The 20,339-nt window shown below is 42.1% G+C and overlaps 1 protein-coding gene across 1 annotated transcript in view; it reads right to left on the bottom strand.

The window, feature by feature from the left end:
• The window catches only part of LOC122814081 (BICD family-like cargo adapter 2), a 105,744-nt gene that overhangs the window by 449 nt on the left and 84,956 nt on the right, over window positions 1-20,339 (bottom strand). The window contains exons 5-6 of the mRNA XM_044086694.1: window positions 2,927-3,047; window positions 1-878 (exon numbers count right to left, since the gene is read on the bottom strand). The exon at window positions 1-878 is cut by the window's left edge and continues 449 nt beyond it. Coding sequence (XP_043942629.1) covers window positions 690-878; window positions 2,927-3,047 — 310 coding nt within the window. The 3' untranslated portion in view covers window positions 1-689. The remainder of the gene's footprint in view (window positions 879-2,926; window positions 3,048-20,339) is intronic.

Here is a 20,339-nt window from a genome sequence, read left to right as displayed (position 1 = left end):
AGTGTGCTATCTGTTTTTCCACTGACAATGGTGTGCATGTGCATGTGTGTGCTTGTGTGTGCATACGCGTGTGTGTGTGTGTGTGTGTGTGTGTGTGTGTGTGTGTGTGTGTGCATGTGTATACTGTATATATATATATATATATATATACATCTCTCCATGTCTATTTACTGTAGCAATGCACCTGTATGAGAGTACCTGTAGCAGTGTACTTGCATTGTTTATATGCACCTGTGTACCTGTACTTATATACCAGAATAAATTTACCATCAATGTAGGAAGTGGATTAAGATGTTTATCCAGCTACCTAAACTAGTGTACATTGTGTGATAGACATTTTCAGAGGCACTTAATAATCCTGCAGAGTAAACAATGTTGTATAACATGAAATGCACACAAAGTAATGTCATGCCTGCAGCCGACAACCATGATTGTAAGTTTTCACATTCTGAAACTGCAGGAAATTCAGCTCTTTGGAAAGTTAAAGTAAATCAATGGACATTTCTAAACAGAATTTTTCATATATCCTGAGGGGAGTCTGTTGGTTTGTCCTGCCCAAATTCATGTGCTTAATGCTATTGTTAAGTGCGCACAAATTCATGTGCTTAATGCTATTGTTAAGTGCACACAGACACATGAATGCACCGCTCCTACTTGTTTTCATATTTTGTGACTCTACAATCTCTGTATCACGAGCTCTTTCTGAACAAGGAGGAGAAAAATCCCTTGGCATCAGAGTTGACTGAGTTGTGTTGTTTACTGCGGAATGAGCGTCTATGTGTGGAGTTGCTTCTGCGCAATGAGCTCTCCTCTGCTGTTTCCTGCTCCTGTTTGTGTTGTGTTTTCAGCTGTTGACTGATGACTATCTGCATATCTTCCTATGAAGAAGAAAGCACAGAACAGGACTCAGTAATTTATTACACAAGATAAAAGTTTAATTGGCTGAAAGAGGTTATCCAACCATGCATTACATCCCTATAAATGCACAAAGTTTCATTCTTAAGTCTTTGCTCTCCACAAAACAAATTAAATTCACATTATTTATGTAGCACCCCACACCCAGATTTACATTAAGTTATTTTACTCTGCTTGTCACATTCACATATTTTCTTAATTAATGGCTTTGCTGTCTATCTCACTGGAAGAGTGCAATAAATGTTTTTAATGCAAAAATTGCTACTGTCTTTATCCACTCCATCCATACCGATACCTTTGTACCTAGCAGATATTAGACAAGCCATATATCTCTCAGCTCTCAGCTTCATGATACCCCCCCACACCTTTAATATAAGGGTCTCTGTCATAACACTGATATAAGGCTGTATCCTAATTCCTACCCTTCACCTCGGTATAACGGTCTCTACTCTGACACTCTTATAACCTCTGCTCCAATCTGTATGATACTCCAACTCCCACCCTCGGTATAAGAGTATCTCTTCTAACATTGTTATAAGGCTGTACTCTAGCTCCCAACTCCATGATATTCCATCCTCCTCACCCTCACTATGAGAGTCTCTGTTCTAACAAGGATATAAAACTGTACCTTGGCTCTCAGCTGCATGATATCCTACCACTCACTACTGGTATAAGGGCCTCTTTTTAAGCATATTTCATACGTCTTTACATATAGTTATATATTTAATATATATCACCTCTGCGCACACACTGTGTACACCATATTTCATGCAGACTTATTTTTTGTCATACTAGGATATACTAAGTAAATATTATCTTTAAGTACATGTCATTTGCATGTAGTCTGTATAATAAATCTTTGCTTAGACTGCTTTATTTTATTTATTTATGTTTTGCTTTTACTTGGTTCTTTTAAAATTATTTCATGTATTCATATTTAATTGGATATGTATTTATTTGCACCTTCTGTATAACATTTCCATTGGGGAAAGATGGTTTTATTTTTTTTAGATTCCATACTATGTAAGATCATTTCAATGTTTATATAACTCCACTCAATGTGCATCTTTCAGCAATACAAAACTGCTTTATTTTTTATGTTTTAATACTATGTAAGTTTGTTTGTCTTGTGTATATCCTTCCAGGCTGACCCTGAAATTAGCCCAATTGGATTGGAGTGCTACTACGGAAACTAACTAAATATAAGTAAAATAAATGCCGATATAAGGGTGTAACTTAGCTTCCAGCCCCATGATATACCACCTCACTCTGATATAAGGTTGCACCTCATGTTTCACGTTCATGATAAACTACCCCACTATCCTTGTTATATGGGTCTTTCTTTTATCACTAATACAAAACTGTATCTCTTATCTCAGTCGCATGATATCACGTCACCCACCCTTGGTATAAGGGTCTCTGTTCTTTCACTAGTTCTGTGAAATAAATCTCTGCTTAGACTGTTTTCATCTCTCAGCTGCATGATATCCCTTCACCCAACCTTGGTATAAGGGTCTCTGTTCTATCACTAATACAAGGCTGTAAGTCATCTCTCACCTGCATGATATCCCGCCACCCACCCTTGGTATAAGAGTTAATGTTTTATCAGTGCAATGAGGTTGTGTCTCAACTACATCCCCCACCCCCACTATCTACTAGGGGTCTCTGTCTTAAAACTGATATAAGGCTGTATCCCAGCTCTCACCTGAGTGAAGCCCCCTCCCTACCACTGGTGTAAGGCTGTCTGCACTAGTATTATAACATAAGGCTACGTTACCTGGGCTTCCCCATCATTAAGTCTTGCACCCCATTGCTTTGATCTTGTTTGTGATCACTTACACAGAAAGTTCAATGGTATTTTGTGCTGCACCCCATTGTGTTAGGTGTTGGACACCAACTGACACTTGTGACTACATAGTCTTGTATTTGTTGGAAGTGCCACAGAGCTTAATGTTGTCCAGAAGGACCTCTATAAATTACCCTTACATACTTCTTTCATAAAAGTACCCACCTGCCATTCTTCCAGTTCTTGTGAGAGCTCCACCTTCTTTTGGATTGTGTCAAGCAACTGGCGTTTCATGGATTCTCGCTCTTGCAAGGACTTTGTGACTTCCAGTTCCATTTGATTTTTCCTATTGACCACAAAGGGAAAATAGACAAAACGGCCCAGTTAGAAGTTGACCCAGCCTGCCAGCTTAGGAATCCCAGTAACCACCACAAGAGGGCAGTGTTAGCTTAGGAATCCCAGTAACCACCACAAGGGGGCAGTGTTATTTGACTTGTCATTTGTACTTGTTTCTAACAGTGCTAATGTACAGCTGTGAAAATATAGTGCACTGCATATAGTACGTCACTATCCTTGTCTTATTGATCTATTTATTTGTTTGTTAACTATGTAGGTGGTCTGATCCTAGCCCCCCTTTGAACCACAGCCTTGGCTAGATAACAAAATATTACAGAAAAGTCATCTCTACAAAATATTCCAGCAAAATAGCACTACACAGATGAAATATTAGTGACAAGACAAATTACATCATACATTCAAAGCGAGGGAAAGTTAGACAATAAGGAGACAGCAAATACTGGAAGAATATAACATTGGCAATGTGTAAATTGCAGGATTTATGTGGAACCTTGTGATCCATCCTCAGTAACAGCTAGACAAATGTCAGTAGGCCTTGGGTTAGCTCAGTAACCTTGTGATCCATCCTCAGTAACAGCTGGATGAATGTCAGTAGGCCTTGGGTTAGCTCAGTACATTGCACTGTCTCAGATTACTAGGTCCTCTCCTTGTCCTAAAATACACTGAAAAGACCTTCCGCTCCAGAGCTTTTGCTGTAAACAACATTTGGTACTGACAAACAGCTGAAGGCTACTTTATGATAACTTAGAAAATGTTCTGTGAAACTGTAACCGTATTTATCTTCTGTAGAACACTTTGTTCTTCCTTCTGATTGGAGATTTCACCATTACAATACATAACAGGACAATTTTTAGGAGTGTTTTGCTTCAGTCTTTACCCCTCTTTTCAGACGTTACCATTTAGCAAGCTTAACTAATTACTTAACCTTTAGTTTTTTAAGTACTAGTCATTAGGGCTCACCTTTCTTTTGCATTTAACTGAAAAAAGAGAGTTTTCCTTTCATTGTTGCTTTTGTTAGGTGGGTCTCTCCTTTCATACATAAAATGAAATACAAATAACTCTTTCCTTTTGTTGTTGTTTCTGTTAGGGTTTTCTCCCCTTTTTTGTCACCATGATGGCAGAAAATGCAAGGGTGGGAATAAAATCCCACTGCAAGACAGATTTCAGGCCTGCTGCCAGAACATCACTGCAAAACCCCTCAAACCACTGAAATGCAAGCACCCCTAGGACCATAAAACTGATAAGTCCAGAGGAAAATGGGTGAGCCAGTGTTTAAGCTGTTTTTGGAGGCTGTAGCAAACAAGCCTCCTCCTCCAAGACTTTTGAAATCTCAGAATACAACTGCATTAGAAGATGGGAAGTTAAGTCAAATATTAAGCACTATGCTAACTTCTTTAATATTTTTGCCCGCATCTGAGTTTGATTATATTAAGTTTGTTGGCACCATTATTTAGTCTCAGAAAATGCTGTCAGTCACCCTTCACAATCAGTTTTGATGGTGGGTAGATATTTTTTCTGTATGTTTAACCAGTAAATAGATCATCCAAATGTTTCTCACTGGTGTCCTTAATCTCAGTGCTGGTCCTCAGTTTGCTGACATTCACCCAAATGATGCTGATTATGATGGTTTAAGACTATTAATATGAAACAGCATTGTAATCTTGGGACCATGACCTTTGGCACTGATGACTCCACAGTTGAATCTGCCACTGTTGTTGATTGGTTCAACGTCATCTCTACTAGTCCTTGTGGCCAGTCATTGCACCACTATTTCACTCAGTGGTGAACGTCAACATGATGGCCCATAAGGGTTAGTAAAGATGGTGCTGAACGAGCTAACACCAGTGGCAGCGTCGAAAGTGAAGTCATCAGTGCTGAGGAGTCTGGTGTGCAGAGGGTGGTGTTAGGGTTCTCAGCACCAAGTATGCGATCTCAGTCAAGCACAGTTCCACTACTGTAGGCACCCTTCCAATGGCCTTTCTCAGTGTCAGTTCATCTCATCATCTGTGTCTTTATCTTCTGAGTCAGCACCTCTGAAGGTTGCTAGGAAGACTACATGTAAGAAGAAGCACAGAAACTCCCCTGCAAATCATCCCAAGGTATATCCCAATGACAAGGACGATGTCAACTCTCCACACAATGTTTACCATTTCATAGATTCTTGAACAGCTACTGCTCACTGCTGTTTCTAAACCTTGGTTTGATACCAATAGCAGTTCCTCTGGTGCCATTTGCCAGAGTTCAGTGGTCTCAGAGATACCAGATCCAGTCACGCCACAGGTCAAAATTTCCAGAATATGCAAGAAACATATGCAACAATGGATGCACCATAGCTACCCAATGTAATACAAGACAATTCATTCCAAATTTCTACTCCCTCAGGAGCCTCAGGGTGGGGAGAGGAGCATTTTCAAAGCCAAATTGTCTGTATATAATTACATATGGTATTCATATCAGCATTCTGGAGAAGAAAGCAGTCGTTCTTACCACCGAAGCACTTTAAACTCCCTGCCTTATTATCTAATTGATATCTGCTCCATCAACAACCATATTGCAGTGGCAGAGAGTATATCAACAAGCCAGTGGGAATCCACTCTCCTCCACATGTATTGAAACTACAAGGACTTGGGAATCGGCCCTGTTATCAAAGCAGTTTCTGTTAGCCAGACATATTCTGAGGGAAGCCATCTCCCTTGTGGACAGGCTTAGCTGTTGACTGCATGAGTGATTCCTCATTCTTAGGTAGCAGAGAATTTTTCCTTCACTGTAGCAAGCTTTGCTGTCACCTCTTCATTACCCCAACCAGTATGGAGTGTAGTAATTTCCAATCTCTCTCATGCATCCACTTGGGATGACTCTCCAGGGATGCTCTCCTCTGCACTTCCCAATTTTCTCTCATAATGAGGTTCATTCCAAAAAAACAAAATAGTACAAGTCCAAAGTTATTTTCATAAGCTCATGCTGGTCATGACAGGAATGTCTCTGCCTTCTTATGCCTTACTGCTGAAGAAACACTTCAGTTTTTCTCCTTTTAGGACCATGCAGACCTCCAGACCTGCATCTCACCACACATTTTTTCCACTTCTACCGATTTCCAGAAACCCTGTTTTTCCTTCTGAGTTAGTTCAGGTGACCACATCTTTCCAGAGAACTAATAGTCACAAAACCTACAAGACTAAATAAATCCACTTTAACTTGTGTGCTTATTCGGATGGTCTGGATCTGTTGGCACTTCAATTTCCTTCTGGTTTGGAGTATTTTGCCCAAATGTAGATGATGGACATGGTAACATTTCCGTCAAACCCATTTATCATCAAGGAGTAAATTCCATGCTTTTACTTATTAAAGGTGTGACGCCCGTGCACTGGCCCAGTAATCAAGGAGCCTCAATCCTCACCACTAACACAGTAAAGTACAATTTCCCTTACGATCACACAGAGATCACAGTCAGTCTGGGGCTGGTTTCTCTCTTTCTCTCCAGATCCCCAATAAGACTCCCACTGGCACAGCTATAATGTCCAGATCTCAGCCTAGTGGTCAAGCTAAAAACTCCAGCACCCTCTCTGTCCAACCAGTGCTTCATTCCCTGCCCAAGTAGCTGACACACACACACACACACACACACACACACACACACACACACACACACACACACACACACACACACACACACACACACACACACACACACACACACACACACACTTTGAGGTAAGAGTTATATACAACCACACAGACACTCCTGGGGAAGGCTGGCACAGGCTCTCCAGCTATGCCCATTCCTGGCAGTCTATAAGGTAGTACCAGCTGCCACCAACCATTAATATTAACTACAAAAAAGGCCCTTATCAAACGGTGTCCAATTATTACTGTGCAATATTTTTATCCAAATAGTGAGTGTGACCCAGGGCTAAACCTATTGGAGTGGCTTGGCCAGTATAACTATATACATACAATGTACTCTAGAGCTTACATTTTCTCTACACAAAACATGCACAGTTGAAAGGTTTAAAAATATTTAATAACAATAAAAACACACAACAATACTTCTTACTACACAGTGCTAGTCAAGAGTTCAGAGATCACAGAAAAATGCTTAAAATAATACAGTAGAATAGTTCTGACATAAATATAGAAAACAGCTAGACTAAACTTAATATTTTCTATCTTTTCCTAAGAGTAATCACAGTTCTAAATAAATTTACATATAGAGCAAAACCAGAGTACTGGTGAGTTGTCAGCTTTAGACAAAATCCAAAATGCTCTCTCTCTGTCTCTGGGAAAGTCCTTTAAATTGATAATACATCCAACTGACTCATTTTAGATTGCATCATTCTTAACAATTCTCTGGTTTCCCAGGCTAACAGAAACTCTACATTTACATTTCTTAGTAAGCTTGCACCTGGTCAGGAAACCACATTAATTAAAGACATTATATATGTAGTATCTAGCAATTAACTCTGGTCTCAAAACAATGGAAAGAATCTGCTGGTTCAGACACCATGTCTCCGAGCCCTGAGATCAAACAGTCATACAAGGCTTGACTTATCAGCTTTCTTCCAACAGAGTATACTTTTGTTACATTTTTGACATTCAATATTTAAGACAATTTTCTTCCATTTAAGAGAACAAGCCTGTGGCTTATATTAATATTTACAAATGACAGAATTATCTATAAATTCTATCTAGCTAGGCTGGCAGCCTTCACCCATCTTCACCCCCCCCCAAGAACTCAAGATAGTTTTTCAAGTGTACCTTGAGAAACATTGCTTGAGAGGATTAGGTCTATCTGAGTATATCTTACCCCATTCCCTGTATTGAGAGCCCATCTGCATTGGCATTGCTAATCCCATTGTGGAGCTGCACTGACATATCATATGCTTGCAACCCTAGGTACCATCTTAGCAACTTGGCATTTTGCTGACTGGCTCTGTTTACCCATGTTAGAGGGTTGTGATCTGTCATAACAGTGAATTTTCTTCCATCCTAGATAATGCTGAAGTTTCTGCAGTGCCCGCACTATGGTTAGACATTCCTTTTCTACAGCTGAATAGCATTCCTCCCTGGGTTGGAGCCTACAACTGAGATAAACCACTGGGTGCTCTTCTCCCTCTGAAGACATATGGCTAAGTACAGCCCCCACCCCATGGTTTGAAGCATCTACCTTCACAACAAATTCTCTGTTGTAATCTGGACTGGCTAACACAGGGGGTCCTCCCAAAGCTTTTTTAAGCTTCTGGAATATCTACTTACGTGCTGTGGTCCACACTACCTTATCTGGCCTGTTTTTCCTTGTTAGGTTTGTGAGAGGAGCAGCTATGGTTCTATAACTGGGGGCAAACTTTCTGTAGTACCCTGCTGTCCCTAAGAATGCCCCCACCTGCTTTTTGGTAACCGGTGCAGATCATACCTGAATGGCTTCTAATTTGGCAGATTCTGGCCTGATCTTACCACTTCCCAATCTGTGTCCCAGGTAGGAGACCTCTGCCATACCCACCTGACATTTGCTGGGCTTAATGGTCAACTCTGTCCTCTGCAGTCTGCCCAGCACCTCCCTGACATGCTGAAGGTGCTCTGGCCAGGAATGGCTGTAGATGGCAATATCATCTGGGTAAGTAAGGGCAAACCCTCCTGCTCCTGCTAGGATATGATCTATCAGCCTCTGGAAAGTTCCTGGGGCATTTTTCATCCCAAAGGACATCTTTGTGAACACATACAAGCCAAAAGGAGTCACAAAGGCTGACTTCTTTCCAGCACTGGGAGTCAAGGGCACCTGCCAGTAACCCTTGGTAAGATCAATGGTTGTATGATACTTAGCCCCACCCAGCTGCTCTAGGGCATCATTTAATTTCCTGTAGTCCACACATAACCTGGTGCTGCATTCCTTCTTTGGCACCAGCACCACTGGGGAGGCCCAGGGACTGTTGGGCTCTTGAATTACGCCTAGTTCCAGCATCTCCTGTATCTCCTCCCTCAGAGTCTGTCTGACTGTCTCAGGCACTCTATAAGGGGCCTGCCTGATAGGCCTTTGGGGTCCTGTATCCAACTGGTGCTGCACCAGGTGGGTGCACCTTGGTTTCCCAGAGAACATGTTCCCAAACTCCTGCAACACTGTTCATATTTCTCAAACCTGGGTAGGAGACAGCTGCTGGGACACTACTTTCCCTTCCACTGAGGTGTCTGTCCGGGCCTCACTGAGGAGATCAGTCACCAGATCTCCCTCAGACTCCTCCTGCAGGCCACTGCAAATACTCAGCACAAGGACCTTCCTATCATGGTAAGGTTTCATCATGTTAACATGGTACAATTTGTGCTCCTGCCTAGCAGTTCTACCAGGTAGTTACATCGGTTTACTATAAAATTTCGAAACAAACTCTATCAACTATACTATCGTCGAACACAGAAGTTCAAAACGGTAATATCGATGTCAAAAAACAATCTAGGAACGGGTTTTAACATGGGACGAGGTAGGTGTTCAGTGTTATTCCGAACTACAAACATCTCCCCTACCTCAACCCATGTTAAAACCCATTCCTAGATTGTTTTTTTGACATCGATATTACCGTTTTCGAACTTCCGTGTTCGACGATAGTACAGTCGACGGAGTTCGTTTTGAAATTTTGATAGTAAACCAGTTACATCACTTGCCTTGCTTACCACCTTGTAGGTTCCCTCCCAGGCTGCTTGCAGCTTGTTGTGTCTGACAGGAAAGCGAACCATTACCTGCTGCCCTACAGCATACTCTCTAGCTCGAGCATTCCTTTCATACCAGACCTTTTTCTGTTGTTGGGGTTTTGCCAGGTTCTCCTGAGCCAAGCCCATGCGTTCCCTGAGCCTTGTCCTGAGGTTTAGGACATATGCCACAACAGACTCCTTGTGAGATTCACACTCACCTTCCCACTCATCTTGAATTAAATCTAGAGGTCCCCTCACCCTATGCCCATACAGCAACTCAAGGGGTGAAAAAAACAGTGGATTCCTGGGGAATCTCTCTGTAAGCAAAGAACAGATGGGGCAAATAATTGTCCCACTTCCTCTTAAACTGGTGTGCAAATACCCATAGCACGGACTTAATTGTAGAGTTTAACCGCTCAGCAAGACCAATAGTCGGAGGATGGTAGGGGGTGGTCTTCAGGTGCTTCACCCCACAGTACTTCCACAGACAAGTCAGTAGGTCCAACATGAAATTGGCACCTCTGTCAGTCAGTATTATTTTTGGGAAACCTACCCTGCTGAAAATCTCTAACAAAGCATTTGCCATCTTTTCTGCCTCAATGGAGGACAGCGCCACTGCCTCAGGGTATCTTGCAGCATAATCTACTACCACTAGGATATACTTTTTCCCGGTGGAACTCTGGGTACTTAGAGGTCCCACAATATCCACAGCTACCTTCTAAAATGGCTCCTCAATCACAGGCAAAGGCATCAAAGGAGCTCTCACCTTATTTCTTGCCTTGCCTACCTTTTGGCACTGCTCACAGGTCCTGCAGTACCCTGTTACATCTCTGAAAATTCCAGGTCAGTAGAAGTTCTGCATAATGCGTCTCTTTGTATGTTTTATGCCCATATGACTTGCAAAGGGAATATCATGGGCTATGGCTAAAAGTGCCAGACGGTAGGCTCTAGGTACTGCCAACTGCTCTATTCTCTCACCTTCTAGCCTTCCTTCAGGGGTCCATTCTCTATACAATAACCCTTTGTTCCAGTATACAGATTCCCTCATCCCTTGAGAATCAGGCTCCTCACTAGCTACCTGCCTCAGGCCTTGTAATGTAGGGTCTGAAAGCTGAGCCTGTCTCAACTCTCTCTTTGTAACCCTTCCTAGCTTTCCTTCCCCAGGAAGTCTGGCATCCTCTGACAGTGGTGCCTCACTGTTAGGCTGGGTACTACTACTCCCGTCTGCCTTTGCAGTCACTCTATCCAAGGGGACATCAGTACCCACAAGCAGCTGTGGCTCAACTTCAGTTTCAGTGCTACAGAGTAGCTCCCTCCCTGAAGTAACCACCTCACTAGTCCTGGCTGCAAGTGTGCGGTCTTTCTGGGTCTCCCCCAGACTACCAGACCCACACACTTGTCTCCAAGCCTGACTGCGTGTAACTACATGAGCACATGGTACTGCATTATCAAAATCATTCCCTATTAGGACATCTACAGGGATATCCTCAAACACACCTACTTGCTGGTTTCCTTTTCCAACTTCCCAGTCAAGGTGAACCCTAGCCAAAGGTATTTGGAATGGGATCCCTCCTAAAGCCCTGACTGGAGTAGACTGCCCAGGCAAGTAGTGCTCCTCTGAACCATTGCAGGCTTTACAAAGGTTATATCAGAGGCTGTGTCTCTCTACGCAATGGCCTCTTTGCCATTCACTACAACAGGATATTACCTCTGGTGGTAGTTTGGTACCCTTGTTGTTGTCTTCTCAAAACAGCCTACTGTTGGCATTTTGTCTTTCCCACGTATGGGCTCCTTCACCTTTTGTTTCCCACCTTGCCTCTGTGGACATCTGTATGCCACATGGCCCCACTGGTTGCATTCAAAACATTTAACCTTAGGTCCTGGACATGTACCTGGACTAGTGGCTTCCACTGCTACTGGCAGATTCTGTTGGGCAGTCTGGGCTGCCAACCATGGGCTTCTTTAGACCCATGAGCAGTACTGGGGGCCCCTTTCCTGTGCAAGGATGTCCTGCTTGCTAGGTATAGGTCTCCCTTCATCTCCAACTCATCTGAAGTAGCACATTTTCCATCAGCTAACCAGATCGTCATATCTTCAGGCAAAGTGCTAAGGGCTTGTTTCCTCACCAAAAGGTCTGCCAGCCCTTCAGAAATGGTGACCTGACATCCATTCACCCACCTATGAAAATAAGTCCTCACTTCAGCAACATATTCACACACGCTTTCATCTGCCTTACGTCTATACTCCCAAAACTTTTTCCTATAAGTTTCAGGTGTTAGCTTAAAAACTTCTAACAAACAATTCTTTATAGCATTATAGTTAAAACAGTCAACATCAGACATTTTGGACAAAATAGTTACAGCTTTACCATGGAGTAAGGGGGTCAGGACCATACCCATAGCCTTTGGTCAACATCATACTGTTTAAATGCCCTCTGAAACATATGAATGAAACTATCAAAATGATCCCCCTTTTTAAATTGCAGAAGACATTTACTGACCTTTTGTGCTTCTGGGGTCCAGTTAGTCCCTTCCTCATTACCTCCATGACTCTGGCGAAGAGTCAGCATCTCCTTTACATGCTGCCTCTGCCTTTCCTTCTCCTCAGCTTCCAGGTGCAGCAGTTTCTCATTCTCCTCAGTCTGTAGACATCTCAGTCTCTCTGCTGCTTCTGTTTCCAAATGACTGACCTCTAACTCAAGTTTCTTTAGCTCCAGATGGATTTTTAAGTCCTCTTCAGAAAGGTTGAGCTGTCCATTCCCTGAGTGTTGTACATCTCCACAGCCAATCTGATTGCCCTCCTGATTGCTGTTTTCTGATGCAGCTGTGACCAAAGCTGCAATCATGTCTGCCTTAGTCAGGTTTCCATGCACCAGTCCCTTAGCCTGGCACATCTCAGTCAACTGGCTCCCTGTCAGCTTGCCATACTCCACTGCTGACATGCTTGCCTACTCTCCCTGACTAAGCTAACAAAAGAAATAAAACAATTGTGATATAAACTCTCACTATTCACTGTGTGGCTGATTTAGAGTACAAAAACACATTCAGTGATCACTGTACACAAGCTATAGGAATTCAGTATCCACACCACTACAAGTCAATTGCCAACCAATCAATATGTGGTGTGGGTATCCCACCACTGCCAAACAATTAAAATGTGATGCCCGTGCACTGGCCAAGTAATCAAGGAACCTCAATCCTCACCACTAACCCCAGTGAGGGACGTCCACATTGGGAAGGATAATAAATACACACACAGTAAAGTACAATTTCCCTTAAGATCACACAGAGATCACAGTCAGTCTGGGGCTGGTTTCTCTCTTTCTCTCCAGATCCCCAGTAAGACTCCCCACTGGCACAGCTATAGGGTCCAGATCTCAGCCTAGTGGTCAAGCTAATCCTCCAGCACCCTCTCTGTCCAACCAATGCTTCACATCCCTGTCCAAGTAGCTGACACACACACACTCTGAGATAAGAGTTATATACAACCACACAGACACTCCTGGGGAAGGCTGGCACAGGTTCTCCAGCTATGCCCCGTCCTGCCAGTCTATAAGGTAGTACCAGCCACCACCAACCACTAATATCAGCTACTAAAAAAGGCCCTTACCAAATGGTGTCCAATTATTACTGTGCAATATTATTATCTAAATAGTAAGTGTGACTCAGAGCTAAAGTTAATATCTAAATAGTAAGTGTGACCCAGAGCTAAAGCTATTGGAGTGGTTTGGCCAGTATCACTATATACATGCAATGTACTCTAGAGCTTAAATCATCTCTACACAAAACAGCCACAGTTGAAAGGTTTAAAAATATTTAATAATAAATAATAATAAATACAAGGCAATACTTCTTACTACACAGTGCTGGTCAAGATTTTAGAGATCACAGAAAAATTCTTAAAATAATACAGTAGACTAGTTCTGACATACATATAGAAAACAATTAGACTAAACTTACTATTTTCTATCTTTTCCTAAGAGTAATCACAGTTCTAAATAAATTTACATATAGAGCAAAACCAGAGTACTGGTGAGTTGTTGTCAGCTTTAGACAAAATCCAAAATGCTCTCTCTCTGTCTCTGGGAAAGTCCTTTAAATTGATAATACATCCAACTGACTCATTTTAGATTACATCATCCTTAACAATTCTCTGGTTTCCCAGGCTAACAGAAATTCTACATTTACATTTCTTAGTAAGCTTGCACCTGGTCAGGAAACTACAGTAATTACAGACATTATATATGTAAAATCTAGCAATTAACTCTGGTCTCAAAACTATAAAAAGAATCTGCTGGTCCAGACATCATGTCTCAGAGTTTGAGATCAAACAGTCATACAAGGCTTGACTTAGCTTTCTTCCAGCAGAGTGCAATGTGGTTACATTTTTGACATTCAACATTTAACACAGTTTTCTTCCATTTAAGAGAACAAGCCTGTGGCTTATATTAATATTTACAAATGACAGAATTATCTACAAAATTCTATCCCGCTAGGCTGGCAGCCTTCACATATCTTCACAAAAGGTTTGCAAGGCCTTCTTAAAGTTAAGGGTCTCACTCCACAGTGGAGTCTTTATTTATTTTCTACTGTAGAAAATAATCTTCTCAAATCAGTTTTCAGCTTCAGCAGAACTGAAATATTTGCTCTGGAAAAATATTTTCCCTGTGGCTGTAAACTGAGCTGGAAGAATCTCAGAGTTACAGGCTCTTTGTCTGAGATTCTAGAAAGAGACAGCACCTTTAAACACTATCCAATGTTTATGCCTAACATGGCAAGTGAAATGACTCTATACCAAACTATTCATCTTTCAGTTTGCTTTCCAAGCAACTCTGATCAGTGAGAACATTGTCTTCATTGCATGGATGACAAAAAATTTATAAGGAAAGATGCATAGCTGTTTTACTTCCCTTTCAAACAACAAATAATGGTTCTAAAGTGATTCTACCTAAATAGCGCTCAACCCTCCCTGATTTTACCTCACATTTCTGCCCTTTCCATCATAAAATTTTGAATTTCAGTAAATCACTGAGGATTAAACTTAGTGAATAATGTGAGACATTATAGTTTTATACCTCTTATTGTTTAGAAAATGCATGTTGAAACAAAATCAGTTGCTCTATTAACATTTTTAAACAAATTAAGATAACATTTAAAAATGTCTCATCCTCCTGCCAGGAATACTTTCTGATGTGTGTGCATTTTCTCAGTCTCTGGTAACATGCATGGACGTTAGGCTGAATGTCTTATCTTACCTGTGTTTCCATAAAGCAAAACAGCTCCAAGATCTTGGTTCTTGGCATGTAAACTGATTATGTTGGATGTTGGAGCTACTGCAAGTCTGGTAAGAGACATTTCATCCCCTGTAACAAAAAGACTAGTGCTGCAAGTGCTATGACCACACAGACACATTGTTTTCAGGCTGCTAAGGACACTTTCCCATCATGGACCTGACCACACACATACATTGTTTTCAGGGTGACAAGGACACTTTCCCATCATGGACCTGACCACACACAGATACATTGTTTGTAGGGTGATAAGGACACTTTCCCATCATGGACCTGACCACACACATACATTTTTTCAGGCTGCTAAGGACACTTTCCCATCATGGACCTGACCACACACATACATTTTTTCAGGCTGCTAAGGACACATTCCCATCATGGACCTGACCACACACATACATTTTTTTCAGGCTGCTAAGGACATTTTCCCATCACGGACCTGACCATACACATATTTTTTTTGTTTTCAGGGTGCTAAAGACACTTTCCCATCATGGATCTGACCGGACACATACATTGTTTTCAGGCTGCTAAGGACACTTTCCCATCACGGACCTGACCATACACATATTTTTTTTGTTTTCAGGGTGCTAAAGACACTTTCCCATCATGGATCTGACCGGACACATACATTGTTTTCAGGCTGCTAAGGACACTTTCCCATCATGGACCTGACCGCACACACATACATTGTTTTGAGACTGCTAAGGACACTTTCCCATCATGGACCTGACCACACGCACATACATTGTTTTCAGACTGCTAAGGACACTTTCCACAGCATGGATCTAACTGCACACATACATTGTTTTCAGGCTGCTAAGGACACTTTCCCATCATGGACCTGACCACACGCACATACATTGTTTTCAGACTGCTAAGGACACTTTCCACAGCATGGATCTAACTGCACACATACATTGTTTTCAGGCTGCTAAGGACACTTTCCCATCATGGACCTGACCACACGCACATACATTGTTTTCAGACTGCTAAGGACACTTTCCACAGCATGGATCTAACTGCACACTTACATTGTTTTCAGGCTGCTAAGGACACTTTCCCATCATGGACCTGACCACACACATACATTGTTTTCAGGCTGCTAAGGACACTTTCCCATCATGGACCTGACTACACACATACATTGTTTTCAGGCTGCTAAGGACACTTTCCAATCATGGACCTGACCATACACATACATTGTTTTCAGGGTACTAAGGACACTTTCCCATCATGGACCTGACCACACACATATATTTTTGTTTTCAGGCTAATAAGGACACTTTCCCATCACGGACCTGACCACACACATGCATTTTCTTTATTTCCAGGCTGCTAAGGACACTTTCCCATCATGGACCTAACCAGAAACACATACACTGTTTTCAGGCAGCTAAGGACACTTTCCCATCATGGACCTGACTACACACATACATTGTTTTCAGGCTGCTAAGGACACTTTCCCATCATGGACCTGACCATAGACACACATTGCTTTCAGGGTGCTAAGGACACTTTCCCATCATGGACCTAACAACACACATACATTGTTTTCAGGCTGCTAAGGACACTTTCCCATCATGGACCTCAGCATACAAATACATGGTTTTCAGGCTGCTAAGGACACTTTCCCATCATGTACTTTGCATACAGGAAGCTGCAGCTGTTCTTTGCACATGGACAAACATGGTGTGTGTGTGTGTGTGTGTGTGTGTGTGTGTGTGTGTGTGTGTGTGTGTGTGTGTGTGTGTGTGTGTGTGATAGAGTGTACACACAGACATGCACAAGGACAAACATGGAGTGTGCGTGTGTGTGTGTGTGTGTGTGTGTGTGTGTGTGTGTGTGTGTGTGTGTGTGTGTGTGTGAGTGCACACAGGGACATGCACAAGGACAAACATGGTGTCTGTGTGTGAGTGTACACAGGGACATGCACATGGACAGACATGGTGTGTGCATGTGTGTGTGAGTGTACACAGGGGCATGCACATGGACAACCATCACTCTGTTCACTTACTGAGTGACGCTGACAAGACACTTAACATCACTGTGTCCCAGACTTACAGCTGGATATTCAGGTTGATTTTTGAGCTGATTAATTCTGAATGTACACAGGGGCATACACATGGACAGACATGGTGTGTGTGTGAGTGTACACAGGGACATGCACATGGACAAACATGATGTGCGTGTGTGTGTGAGTGTACAAAGGGACATGCACATAGACAAACATAGTGTGTGTGTGTGAGTATACACAGGGACATGCACATGGACAAACATGGTGTGTGTGGATGTACACAGGGACATGCATTTGGACAGACACAGTGGGAGGATGACTAAGCTAATAGACAAGGTGGAGCTCAGTGTGCAGGAGCACAGAGGGTGTGGCTGAATGTTCAAAGGAGCATTGCACATGGACACATTGTGGTACAAGTGCACAGAAGATGCAACCATGCACATAAAGAGGTTAGGTGGACTGACTGTGGAAAGGAGCATGAATGTGGACAGACATGCTAGGATAAGCATGTACAGCAATAGACACATGGACAGACAGGATGGAGTGAGTGTGCATAAGAGCATGCATATTGATGATACGGTGAGTGCACACTGGTGTATAAACATGCATAGATATGGTGAGCAAGATGTGCATGAGAGAGTGAACCCATATAGTCACAGTGCAATGATTGTGCATAGTAGCATGCACATGTGAGTCTCAGCGGTGAGTGTGCACAAGATTATGCACTTGAATGGACATGGGGGGATGAGTGTACACACATGTCTGCATATGGCAGACATGGAGAGGGTGAGTGTGCACTAGACTGTGTACATGGATGGACAGGTTGGGAATGAGTATACACAGGTGTGTGCATATGGCAGATATGGGGCAGTGAGCTTGTACAAGAGCATGCACTTTCCTGTTGGTATGAATATGTGTCCATATTCACACAGATATGGAGACACAACAGAATAAAGACCACAGGTTATACCATTGGTCAGCTGTTTGATGCCCCCACACTCTTGATTTCTCACTAGTGATTTAAATTCTGTACCTCCAAGGCATTTCTTCCCACCTTGGAATTAGGATCCTGGAGAGCAGACCACATAGAAATGATAGAAGAAACAAAAGGTTGTAGAAGAATTCATATAGTGAAAATGAAGCCAAGCGTAATGAAAGTTTCTGAATTGATAGATGGAAGCAAAAGCCATTAAAACAAATTTCCACTACTATGAATACTGTGAATTTCTTACCTTTCCACGTACTATACTGCTGTAACTGCACACTATATTTTTGTAAAACTTTGTATTTAGTATTTTTAACAGCTAAGCTTTTCATCATGTATTCTTCTGTTGAAATATTTTTCTGGGAGCTTTTCTCCCCGGGTCTCCGTGAAAATGGGCCAGTGGCCCAGACAGACACTACCTGTCTAACAAATGTAAATAAATAAAAAAAGATAAACTATTTAAAATGAGTACTACAAAATCAGACATTTAGAAACACTACAAATAGCATTTTTTCGCAGGAAGACTATACCCCTTACGTCCCATAAGACTCTTACTTATATAATGACTTCCTGATTGCAGAACTGTTTGATTAGTACTCCGTACACTGTATACTTTAATAGAAAAGTGCTTTGTGAACCATCACCTTCAGTCACTTTGCATTGTTTCTAAATTGTTTGTTGAAAGTGGTTTTATGCAGGTTGTGGTACCTGAGGTGTGCAGCATGGATAAAAGGAATAAATGAATAAGTAACAAACCGTTTCCCCTTTACCAGCTCCTGAAGACCTATCCGTTGGGATTCATGTTTGGGGAGGAGTACTATCAGCTGGCAGGAGACTTCTCTTTTGGAAGTATGACTTTTCAGGATGGGGTTATGTTCAGTGTTGCGATGTACTTGCAGGTATAGATGTACGTGTGGAGGACAGCAGGCATGGAGACTGTAGAGCTTACTGGGGTATGCATAGCACAGTATGTGTGGTTATGATGATTTTGTAGGGAATGTTACTATAATAGAACTACAAGATGCAAAATACAGTAACTGACCTCTGTTGCTTGCACTACATACAGACTGATGATGGAGTTACCTGACTCAGCATGAGTAATCAAGGGAAAGCTAGAGACGGGACTGCCTATGTGAGACCCCTCCTTCCTTTTCTGAACAAGAGCTAACCTCCTGTGTTGCATTTTTTTCTTTGCCCACACCTACACTGGTTTAGTAAGAAGTAGCTGGTGGCAACAATGCAATGTGAGGAATGCAAGAGAAAGAGAGATTAAAATAGACAGAAACATCTTGTTCCACATTTGGGTGGCTTAAATGAGGAAAAGGACTGATATATCAAAAGAAAAATGAAACAATAAAAAAAAACTAAGAAATGTAGTACAGCTTCAACCTGCACTTTGAGAGAGAGAGAGAGACAGCAGCAGCCTTGGGATACTATTCTGATCACTCTGTTCACTTAGCAAGTGACGCTGACAAGACACTTACATCACCATGTCCCAGACTTACAGCTGGATATTCAGGTTGATTTTTGAGCTGATTAATTCTGAATATATAACTGATCTGCCAGTTGACTGTGCTTGAGTATTAAGAGTTTTGCACTCTGTACAGATTATTATTATTATTATTTTTTTGTTAACATAGTGCATTTTATGGCTCCAGAAACATACTGGACTTGAAGGAGTATAGTGCATAAATGCAGCCATTGTCATTACAGAAATACCATTTTATCATATAAGCCAGTAGGCACTAAAATGATTTGTACAAATATGTAAAGACATTGAGGGAAGGCCTAGGTTCAATTGAGTCCACCTGAATGGCCCAGATAACCCTTGGGGAACTTGCTTCTCAACTCCCATCCCATGTGCTGTCTTTTACGTATATCCTTGAATATCTTCTATTAGTCACTCTGTGTCAATCTGTTCAAGGGCTCCAGTACCCCTACTTTCTGTGGCAACACATTCCAGGGGCCCCACTACCCTTATTTTCTGTAGCAATACATGCCAGGGTCCTACTATCTTCATTATCTGTGCCAGTGTGTTCCAGGGCCCCCTGCCATCATTGTATGTTGCAGTCTGTTCCAGAATCACATTACCCTCTGTTTGTGGCAGTGTGTTTTAGGGCCCCACTGCTGACACTGCTTATCACAATATTTTTCAGAGTCCCTCATTGTCTGTCATAGTCTGTTCTAGGTCTCTACTCCCCTAACTCTCTGTGTCAGTGAAGTTCAGGGCCCCAATACCATCACTTTCCTTTTTATTCCATTCCAGGTCCCCCACTGCATTTACTGTATATGGTAGTGTGCTTCAGCGCCACAC

This window comes from Protopterus annectens, chromosome 10.part0, assembly GCF_019279795.1.
Source record: "Protopterus annectens isolate FY-2018-M chromosome 10.part0, PAN1.0, whole genome shotgun sequence".
Taxonomy (NCBI): Eukaryota; Metazoa; Chordata; order Ceratodontiformes; family Protopteridae; genus Protopterus; species Protopterus annectens.
This window is presented reverse-complemented; position numbering and strand designations above follow the sequence as displayed.